The sequence below is a fragment of the Salmo salar genome, chromosome ssa03, assembly GCF_905237065.1.
Source record: "Salmo salar chromosome ssa03, Ssal_v3.1, whole genome shotgun sequence".
NCBI lineage: Eukaryota > Metazoa > Chordata > Actinopteri > Salmoniformes > Salmonidae > Salmo > Salmo salar.
In genome coordinates this window covers 15073900-15085209 of record NC_059444.1, presented here as the reverse complement: position 1 = coordinate 15085209, position 11310 = coordinate 15073900, and the positions used below count along the sequence as shown (strand labels likewise).

The window sequence follows — 11310 nt, the reverse complement described above, 5'->3', positions numbered from 1 at the left end:
AATGATCCAGCAGTCAGCAGCTGGTGGTGAGTTTCCAGAGCGCCGAAGAGGCAGAAGCAGGCGATAACCGTTTCCGAATCAATGTGACATTATACGAACGTTTAAGCGTACAGGCATTAGATAAATATGCGGCTCAAGTATCTAGCATATCTCCATAAAGGCCCGTGAGTGTCGGCAAGTACCAAAGTATTCGTTTTGGAGGATTCCTCCCCCGTCCGCCGGATCGCACCAAACAGGCAATGACAACGGCCTCAGCAACTCCGCAGCAGATGAGAGACCGGCTGCTGCAGGCCATCGATAGTCACAGCAATGTGAGTAGCTAGCAACACGATGTGGCTATCTGGACGAATACTTGCCGTCATATTTATTTAAAAATAATATGCCAAATATCCACTGATAAATTATAGCTAATAATACAAGCTTGTGAGTTGACACCTTGCTTGCTAGCTTAAGTTAGCTACTGACTTATCTACTGTAGGTAGTTAAAGCTAGCCAGCTTGCTACGCTAACTTCGTTGCTAGCGTCGCCAACAGGGTAATGTTTACCAAGCTATGTTGAAAACAAGTTAGCTTAACTCTTGATACACTAAATCGATATCAGACAAAATAGCGTTAGCCTAACTTTAGTTAGCTAACAATCTAGCCCACTTGACACTTGACTTTTCTCCCATTCCTCGCCCGCGTCGTCATACACGTTGTTGCGTAGCTAACAGTACATAGCAAGCTAATAGCTACCAAGTACCTAACTTAGCTAGCCAAACAACTAACGTTAGTTAACTTGTCAATGAGTGAGGTCGAACTTGTTTTGTTATTTATTGGCAAGCTTATTTTCTAATTCCTTCACCGAACTAGTTAGCTAACTGTGGCTAGTTAGCCAATGAGCCAGCGAATGAAACCTCTGTTTCAAACAAGTGTTTATCTGTTAAATTCTAAGTAGTTAACAGTAGTTGGCTAGGTAATCACATGACATGTGTTATCCAATACCTATCTAAACACCAGTAGTGATTTTGTTGGCTAAGGTTTAGGTAGCTTAGTTAACTTAACTAGTAGAAAGCTACCTAGCTACAGTACTAGCTACATTACTTAGCTGCAATGGCTATACAGTTGACTCCTCATTGCAAACTAGTTAGCTAGCTAAGATTATAAATAGCATACGGTCAGGTTAACATGGCTAGCCTCATGTCACGTAACGTTACCTAGTTGTCAGGCTATCTTATTCAGTGTTTCCTGCTATGGATAAGATAATGTAGCTATCGGTAGCTAGTTATGTGCAACAAGCTACTGTATCATGCTTTAAATAATTGTAGTAAAAATAAACGTATTTTCACGATTTCAGTTGTATCATCAAAATCAATACATCAAAGCACGTTTTGGGCTCATTCAGTAGTTTTTACGTGATTAAGTAGAATCCTGTTGATATTCCTAAAACATAAATTGAAAATGGTACTGTTGGTGCTTCCTGTTATCGATTTTTGATTTGTAGTCCAGTGTCAAAATATCAATTTTAAATGTCCAAATTCATAACATGCAGAAATAGGTTGTGATATTTTGAAGATAAAACAAAAATTACTCTGTACACATACATGTGTTGAGAACTTATATTTTGCTAAATTACTACCTTATAAACTACTCACACCAACATTTACCAAGTGGCTTGTACTGTAATCAGTACTGCGCACAAATTATTTGTTCACATTGATATTGTATATTAATCAATGGATCTTGGAAAATAACCACGGCAACATGTACTATTTGCGCTCTTCTAAAGGACTACATATAGCCTACCTGTCGATAGATGAGAACCTGTAGTAACCATTTATTAGCTCATCTCCTTGTGCCACAATGTTTTTACAGTAGATAGCCAAAGGAAACCCAGCACTTTTGTTTGACTGCATCATTTTATTGAATCATTACCTCCGCTAGTTCGACAAACCAAAAATATGAATCTGTTTAAAGCAATCGATTTAGTGTCATTGAGGGGGGAAAATGTCCTTACGACAGTGATGTGGTTGTCTCACTTAGTTGTCTTTAAATGAATGCTATCTGTAAATCTCCCTGGATAAGAGCGTCTTGTAAATGTAATCTTGATGACTAACTTACATTTACATTTAAGTCATTTAGCAGACGCTCTTATCCAGAGCGACTTACAAATTGGTGCATTCACCTTATGATATCCAGTGGAACAACCACTTTACAATAGTGCATCTAAATCATTTAAGGGGGGGGTGCGGGAACTGTGCTTCCTCAGAGGTAGGGAGGCGAGCAGGCCAGAGGTGGATGAACGCAGTGCCCTTGTTTGGGTGTAGGGCCTGATCAGAGCCTGAAGGTACGGAGGTGCCGTTCCCCTCACAGCTCCGTAGGCAAGCACCATGGTCTTGTAGCGGATGCGAGCTTCAACTGGAAGCCAGTGGAGACAGCGGAGGAGCGGGGTGACGTGAGAGAACTTGGGAAGGTTGAACACCAGACGGGCTGCGGCGTTCTGGATGAGTTGTAGGGGTTTAATGGCACAGGCAGGGAGCCCAGCCAACAGCGAGTTGCAGTAATCCAGACGGGAGATGACAAGTGCCTGGATTAGGACCTGCGCCGCTTCCTGTGTGAGGCAGGGTCGTACTCTGCGAATGTTGTAGAGCATGAACCTACAGGATCGGGTCACCGCCTTGATGTTAGTGGAGAACAACAGGGTGTTGTCCAGGGTCACGCCAAGGTTCTTAGCACTCTGGGAGGAGGACACAAGGGAGTTGTCAACCGTGATGGCGAGATCATGGAACGGGCAGTCCTTCCCCGGGAGGAAGAGCAGCTCCGTCTTGCCGAGGTTCAGCTTGAGGTGGTGATCCGTCATCCACACTGATATGTCTGCCAGACATGCAGAGATGCGATTCGCCACCTGGTTATCAGAAGGGGGAAAGGAGAAGATTAATTGTGTGTCGTCTGCATAGCAATGATAGTCTTCCCTGTGGCTCAATTGGTAGAGCATGGTGTTTGCAACACCAGGGTTGTGGGTTCAATTCCCACGGGGGGCCAGTACAAAAAAAAAATATATATGTATATATAAAATGTATGCATTCACTACTGTAAGTCGCTCTGGATAAGAGCGTCTGCTAAATGACTAAAATGTAAATGTAATAGGAGAGACCATGTGAGGATATGACAGAGCCAAGTGACTTGGTGTATAGCGAGAATAGGAGTGTGCCTAGAACAGAGCCCTGGGGGACACCAGTGGTGAGAGCACGTGGTGCGGAGACAGATTCTCGCCACGCCACCTGGTAGGAGCGACCTGTCAGGTAGGACGCAATCCAAGCGTGGGCCGCGCCGGAGATGCCCAACTCGGAGAGGGTGGAGAGGAGGATCTGATGGTTCACAGTATCAAAGGCAGCAGATAGGTCTAGGAGGATGAGAGCAGAGGAGAGAGAGTTAGCTTTAGCAGTGCGGAGAGCCTCCGTGACACAGAGAAGAGCAGTCTCAGTTGAATGACCAGTCTTGAAACCTGACTGATTTGGAACAAGAAGGTCATTCTGAGAGAGATAGCAGGAGAGCTGGCCAAGGACGGCACGTTCAAGAGTTTTGGAGAGAAAAGAAAGAAGGGATACTGGTCTGTAGTTGTTGACATCGGAGGGATCGAGTAGGCTTTTTCAGAAGGGGTGCAACTCTCGCTCTCTTGAAGACGGAAGGAACGTAGCCAGCGGTCAAGGATGAGTTGATGAGCGGGGTGAGGTAAGGGAGAAGGTCTCCGGAAATGGTCTGGAGAAGAGAGGAGGGGATAGGGTCAAGCGGGCAGGTTGTTGGGCGGCCGGCCATCACAAGACGCGAGATTTCATCTGGAGAGAGAGGGGAGAAAGAGGTCAAAGCACAGGGTAGGGCAGTGTGAGCAGGACCAGTGGTGTCGTTTGACTTAGCAAACGAGGATCGGATGTCGTCGACCTTCTTTTCAAAATGGTTGACGAAGTCATCCGCAGAGAGGGAGGAGGGGGGGGGATTCAGGAGGGAGAAGGTGGCAAAGAGCTTCCTAGGGTTAGAGGCAGATGCTTGGAATTTAGTGGTAGAAAGTGGCTTTAGCAGCAGAGACAGAAGATGAAAATGTAGAGAGGAGGGAGTGAAAAGATGCCAGGTCCGCAGGGAGGCGAGTTTTCCTCCATTTCCGCTCGGCTGCCCGGAGCCCTGTTCTGTGAGCTCGCAATGAGTCGTCGAGCCACGGAGCAGGAGGGGAGGACCGAGCCGGCCTGGAGGATAGGGGACATAGAGAATCAAAGGATGCAGAAAGGGAGGAGAGGAGGGTTGACGAGGCAGAATCAGGGGATAGGTTGGAGAAGGTTTGAGCAGAGGGAAGAGATGATAGGATGGAAGAGGAGAGAGTAGCGGGAGAGAGAGAGCGAAGGTTGGGACGGCGCAATACCATCCGAGTAGGGGCAGAGTGAGAAGTGTTGCATGAGAGCGAGAGGGAAAAGGATACAAGGTAGTGTGAGTAGGGGGGGAAGGTGAGAGGGTGAGGTCAAAAGAGGAGAGGAGTGGAAAGGAGGCAGAGAGGAATGAGTCAAAGGTAGACGTGGGGAGGTTGTCACCCAGAACTGTGAGAGGTGAGCCATCCTCAGGAAAGGAACTTATCAAGACGTCAAGCTCATTGATGAACTCTCCAAGGGAACCTGGAGGGCGATAAATGATAAGGATGTTAAGCTTGAAAGGGCTGGTAACTGTGACAGCATGGAATTCAAATGAGGAGATAGACAGATGGGTCAGGGGAGAAAGAGAGAATGTCCACTTGGAGAGATGAGGATTCCAGTGCCACCACCCCGCTGGCCAGATGCTCTCGGGGTATGCGAGAACACGTGGGCAGACGAGGACAGAGCAGTAGGAGTAGCAGTGTTATCTGTGGTAATCCATGTTTCCGTCAGCGCCAAGAAGTCGAGGGACTGGAGAGCAGCATAGGCTGAGATGAACTCTGCCTTGTTGGCCGCAGACCGGCAGTTCCAGAGGCTGCCGGAGACCTGGAACTCCACGTGGGTCATGCGCGCTGGGACCACCAGGTTAGAGTGGCAGCGGCCACGCGGTGTGAAGCGTTTGTGTGGCCTGTGCAGAGGGGAGAGAACAGGGATAGACAGACACATAGTTGACAGGCTACAGAAGAGGCTACGCTAATGCAAAGGAGGTTGGAATGACAAGTGGACTACACGTCTCGAATGTTCAGAAAGTTAAGCTTACGTTGCAAAACTCTTATTGACAAATGATACAGTACTGCTGGCTGGTGAAGTAGGCTAGCTAGCAGTGGCTGCGTTGTTGACTTTGTTTGAACGTGTAGCTGGCTAGGTAACCTCGATAGTTTCAGTACTACACCTTATCATGATACAAAAGCAACTATGTAGCTAGCTAACATAGCACTAATCAAGACGTTCCTTTGTAATGTATTTAGTTTCTACAATGCTGCTCGTCGGTAATAGTTGGCTAGGTTTGGAAAAATGGCGTCGCGGGGGACGAAAATAGCTGGCTAGCTAACCTCGATAATTACTCTAAACTACACAATTATAAAACTATGATAAAGACCACTATGTAGCTAGCTAACACTAGCTGGCTAACTTCCATAGTGTCTGTGCAGCAGCCTGAACGTTCAACATCACTAATAATTGGCCAGATTGCTTGTTAGCCAGTTGATAACAGCATAGCGTTTAGCTCTAGCTAGGTAATAGGCCAGCTCGCAAGCCAACTGTTGTTTACTTAGAAGTGTCAGCTAGCTAGTAACTGCAGTTGCTTGACACCAACTTTTTAAGTGACTTGACTGTTGAGCAATATTGTGAGAAATTCTGTGTTCTGATCACCACTTTTGCTCCTTCCAGCAGATTTGCAATATGGTGGCAGTATTAGAAGTTATCACATATTTGGAGAAGTTCCCTATCACCAAAGAAGCTCTTGAGGTAAGACCCAAAGCTTTGTACGTTTAAAAAAAAAAATGTATTGTTGATTCTGGTGTTCTTAACCACTTTTTATAATTTTTTTATTACCAACTTAGGAAACTCGCTTGGGGAAACTGATCAATGATGTGAGGAAGCAGACCAAGGATGAAGACCTTGCCAAGCGTGCCAAGAAGCTTTTGCGGAGCTGGCAGAAATTGATTGAGCCGGGGCAAAATGAGACTCCATCGCGGGGGGCCGTGTGTGTCCCGGGCTCTGCCAATGGCAGTGCCCACCCCTGTCGGACTGACATTCCACCCCCTGATGTCTCAATGGCAAGCAAGGGTGTCCCAGAGGTGAAAACTAGAAATGACGTCCACAACATCCACTCGCCAAAAGCAGAGAAGTCAAGCAGCAGAAAGCGTAGAGGGGAGCAAAGGGACAGTGTGCACTTAACGGACAAAATCTCCAACTTGTCCCCCTACGAGCAGATGTACAACACCCCACCACCCACAAATGGGATTGCAGGTAGCCCTGAGGCTCCCCCATCGCCGGACAGGGCCCGGACAGAGCACCTAGAGAATGACAAACATTCTAGAATCCCTGTCAATGCTGTCAAGCCTCACCCAAGCTCCCCGGGCCTCACCAAACTACCTAGCACTTCTTCTTTACTCAAGACTGCTGTGTTGCAGCAGCAGGCAAGGCTGGACGAAGGAGGCGGTGGGCAGTATCAGGCCAAAAGCCCCCACTGTCTCTCATCAAGTCTGCGGAGTCCGCGAACTATGAAGCAAGAGACGATGTCCAAGCGCTCTTCAACATTTGCACCAAAAGGGAATATCCCAAGCCCAGCTCGGAGCCCTCGCTTGCTGTCGTCCCAGTCTTTAAAGTCCCCGTCTTTAAAGTCCCTAGCCGAAGTGTCTCATGTGGATGGGCTGCCACCCCCTGCCCATAGGGCCTCACTGCACTGGCCCGGCTCCTCAGAGGTCACCACCCATCCCCCACGCAACGCTGCAACACTGGAACCCCCGCCGGTGTTCCCTCCAACCTCCCAGCCTGCCCCAACCAACTCTGAGAGCTCAGAACTACAGAGACCCACCCCCTCCTCCTCTGTAGTGGTGGTCAAGGCTGAGGCAGAAGTCGCTGCCTCCAGCTCGGACCGCAAAAAGAGGAAGAAGTACAGGTCCAGGGACTACTCTGTCAACCTGCAGGGGCAGGACACAGAGGACCAAACGAGGCCTGTGCGGTTAAAAGAGCGCAGGCTAACGTTTGACCCTGTGACGGGGCAGATCAAGTCCATGGTACATAAAGAACCCTCTCAGGTGGAAGGACCCCCAAGGCCACCTCCCCCTGAGCCCCAGCAGAGGACTCACCTGCCCCTGCAGCAGCATCCCGCTCCCACCCCCAGCCCCTTCCAACAGACTAACTGGAAAGAGCTGTCCCGAAACGACATCATCCAGTCCTACCTAAACCTTCAGAGCAACGTGCTCACATCCTCGGGGGTCCAGGCCCCCGGCGCACACTTTTTCATGTCAGAATACCTGAAACGGGAGGAGAGCGATGTTAGGGAGGCGAGGCGAGGAGTCCACGTCTTGCAGCTGGACAGCTCGGTAACGGACACACCGGGGGTGAGCCGAGAGGTGACTGACGAGGACCTCCACAGAGTACATATGGAGCACTGGCAAGGGGTAAACGGTTGCTGCGACACCAAGGGCACTTGGTACGACTGGACAGAGTGCATATCTTTGGATCCGCACGGGGATGAGAGCAAACTTAACATCCTGCCATATGTCTGCCTAGACTGAGTAGATGGAGTGTCTCTGTCACTTGACAGAGGAAGGAAAACTATTTTTTTAGCCACTGTGAGTTGTGGAAAGCCAGAACTGCAAAACTCCCTCCGTGCCTCCCTCTCAGAGATAATCGAATGAGGTTTTGGTAAAAAAAAAAAAAAGTTGGTTGGTTGGTTGGTCAAAGGGCTGCCGTTTCAGTTCTTTTTTTCTTTCTTTCAAAGATAAAAAATAAAAAGAAAGTTGCAGAAAAGATGTGCCCCTGTTTGCAGTGCTGCTACTAACAAGGAATTGCAAACTAAGCTCCTAGTTGAGGGTTGACTGGGGTTTAGGTGTCCAGTCGAGGCACAGTTATGCTCAGAAGGGGTTGAAAGAGTTCATCTAGCACAAGTAAAGCCGAATGTGTCCAGCAAGTGGAATACTGGCACCAATTTGGCAGTTACAAGAAGCTTTATGTGACACATATATATATATAAAAAATAAATTATAAAATGTCTTATCATGTATGCATCTATTTATTTGACCTTTTCTGTTTTTTGGGGAGGTTTATCGAAACAGATGTACTAAACCTGTAGAGCTTTTCTGTTTGCATCACAAAATGTTGACCTGTTCTGCAATGCAAACGAGGCATACCATTGTTTTGCACAGTCTTTTATTTTTATTGGCCGATGCGCGTTAGTTATCCAACATTCCATACTCCTCACATCTCTCTCCTCACTCTGTTCTAATGTACCCATGCCATCATACACTTATTCCCGGGAGGAAATACTTGAAAACAAATTTTGCCTGTTTTTGAATGTGTTCAATCCAAAAAGTATATATATTTTTTAATCTGTTTACTTTTTCAATTAATTATTTGTTAAATGTACCTTTTGTATTTCCTCCCATATCCCCTAGCAATCCTCACCCAGGCAGAACTGTGAGCAAAAATGTCAAAACAGAGGGCGCTAATGCATTAAAACTGTAAACAATTGTGAGGACAAGAAAATACGGAAATGTTTGTATGCGCGAACTATACTTGTCACCATTCCTTTAGCTATCATTTTGCCTTATGGAATTTCATCACAAGATTTTTAAAGTTGAACGGCCTTAGTGAATGTACAGAAATGAGACCTTTTGTATTTAGTTATACATTGGTAGATAACTTTTGTAATTCCATAATTGACACAAAGTTACGTGTAGATAAAAATACACAACACCTGCAAGTTCAAATTTTTGTACATAGTTTTGACATCCATGTCAAAATTCCCTCAGATCTTTTAAGTTTGTTTTGCAGAAATGTTCTACTCACTGAGAAGCATGCATGATGGTGAATGAACGAGCATAGTTTCTTTAGCTTTTTTTGTTAACTACATAAACCTAGAGTGCTGTGGTACCATCACACGTTCTAAACTTTTTCCATGTGACAAACATAATAGTTCAGAGAAGTAGTTTTTTTTTTCTTCCTTTTCTCATCTTGCATTGCTACTGTTCTCCACATATAACATGACTTTAGATAGGCGAAGATCAGACTGTGTGCCGCTAAATCCATCCCTACCAATGTGCCTTTGAATCTGTATTTGTTCCGCATAATACTCCTGTCCTTGGAGCTAGGTTTATGTGTGGGACAATTCCAAATTCTATGTCCGATAATGCTGGAATATGCACCGTTTTTTTTTGAAGCAATGGTCCTTAGTGAACACTGGTCCAGTATGGGTAAATTGCAGACTGCGATATCACTCAAACACAGCTCGCAATAAAGAAATGTTAAAGATGATTGATGTGGATCTGGTCAGTTTTGACTGGGACATCTTTATTTGTTCAGTGTTTAACATCTCTCAATAGTTTGAAAAATAAAGTGACATTCTAAACCCTCTGCTCTATTTTCCTATTTGCGATAAGACTTAATTCTGACACAATATAAACCCAACCTGTAGTCAGGTTGGGGTTAACTGTTTAATCTTGGCATTAATATGGTACGTTCAATGAAGTAAATGCGTATGTCTATGGGTACATAACTACTTTGTTTTTCATTGTGTATTCTGTGTCCTCATGGGGGAGCACTTCGGTAGGTTTTAAGCATGGAGTTGAATGGGCAATGACAAGTTCTATGGTTAAACAGAAATGTATATCATAGCTTTATGTTTTTGAATTAGGTTCTGTGGCTGTCCTCATTGTTATGATAAACCGCAACAACTCAACTCCCTTTCTTCCTCCTGATCGCATAACCGAGTCTCTACATGCATTTCAGAACACCTCCGTGCTGAATCCTCCAATCAACCCATGACTAAGCTGCTCAGTGCACTTTTACCTCACCTGAGTTGTAGTCAGTGAACTGCTGCTCCTTCTAGATGACTCCTCCTCTTTAGACTTATGAATTATCATTACACATCCATGGCGTCACCTCTCTGACAACCAGCTGCACTCCTGTGACTGTCTGGAAACATGTCACTGAGGACCAGATCAGAGCTCTGTTGCCTGTTGGGTCTTTGGGCCCTCTAAGTTCTCACTTGTGACCTCACTTCTCTTCATTCTCTGGTGGTTGGTGGCTGTTCATATCAGATTCATGGCCCTGTTGCTTCCCTACCCCTTGCCTTCAGGCAATGATCAAATGATATACAGTTGAAGTCAGAAGTTTACATACACTTAGATTGGAGTCATTAAAACTTGTTTTTTCAACCACTCCACAAATTTCTTGTTAACGAACTATAGTTTTGGCAAGTCGGTTAGGACATCTACTTTGTGATTACACAAGTCATTTTTCCAACAATTGTTTACAGACAGATTATTTCACTTATAATTCACTGTATCACAATTCCACTGGGTCAGAAGTTTAAATACACTAAGTTGACTGTGCCTTTAAACAGCTTGTAAAGTTCCAGAAAATGTCAAGGCTTTAAAAGCTTCTGATAGGCTAATTGACATCATTTGAGTCAATTGGAGGTGTACCTGTGGATGTATTTCAAGGCCTACCTTCAAACTCAGTGCCTCTTTGCTTGATTGACATAATGGGAAAATCAAAATGAATCAGACAAGACCTCAGAATATTTTTTTAGACCACAAGTCTGGTTCATCCTTGGGAGCAATTTCCAAATGCCTGAAGGTACCACGTTCATCTGTACAAACAATAGTACGCAAGTATAAACACCATGGGACCACGTAGCCGTCATACCACTCAGGAAGGAGACGCGTTCTGTCTCCTAGAGATTAACGTACTTTGGTGCGAAAAGTGCAAATCAATCCCAGAACAACAGCAAAGGACCTTGTGAAGATGCTGGAGGAAACAGGTACAAAAGTATCTATATCCACAGTAAAAACGAGTCCTATATTGACATAACCTGAAAGGCCGTTCAGCAAGGAAGAAGCCACCACTCCAAAACCGCCATACAAGAGCCAGACTACGGTTTGCAACTGCACATGGGGACAAAGATCGTACTTTTTGGAGAAATGTCCTCTGTTCTGATGAAACAAAAATAGAACTGTTTGGCCATAATGACCATCGTTATGTTTGGAGGAAAAATGGGGAGGCTTACAAGCCGAAGAACACCATCCCAACCGTGAAGCACTGGGGTGGCAGCATTATATTGTGGGGGTGCTTTGCTGCAGGAGGGACTGGTGCACTTCACAAAATAGATGGCATGAGGATATGTTGACGCAACATCTCAAGACATC

The 11310-nt window shown here is 45.6% G+C and overlaps 1 protein-coding gene across 2 annotated transcripts; it reads left to right on the top strand.

Moving 5' to 3' along the window:
• LOC106598990 (mediator of RNA polymerase II transcription subunit 26) lies at positions 1 to 9512 on the top strand. Of its 2 annotated transcripts, none has more exons than XM_014190026.2 (3): positions 1 to 311; positions 5825 to 5899; positions 5995 to 9512. In XM_014190026.2, exons 1-3 carry the CDS (start codon positions 240 to 242, stop codon positions 7675 to 7677), a joined length of 1830 nt encoding a protein of 609 aa, XP_014045501.1. In that variant the 5' UTR covers positions 1 to 239; the 3' UTR covers positions 7678 to 9512. The 2 variants fall into 2 exon arrangements, with proteins under 2 accessions (XP_014045501.1, XP_014045499.1); XM_014190024.2 differs by having other exon boundaries at positions 5822 to 5899.
• Positions 9513 to 11310: the final 1798 nt, after the last annotated feature.

What these genes read in the sequence shown, in the direction of transcription:
- LOC106598990 (XM_014190024.2), top strand. Translation starts at nt 240, where the DNA reads ATGACAACGGCCTCAGCAACTCCGCAGCAGATGAGAGACCGGCTGCTG. An exon ending in CCATCGATAGTCACAGCAAT is followed by an intron (nt 312 to 5,821) that starts GTGAGTAGCTAG and finishes TGCTCCTTCCAG; the next exon opens with CAGATTTGCAATATGGTGGC. An exon ending in TCACCAAAGAAGCTCTTGAG is followed by an intron (nt 5,900 to 5,994) that starts GTAAGACCCAAA and finishes TTACCAACTTAG; the next exon opens with GAAACTCGCTTGGGGAAACT.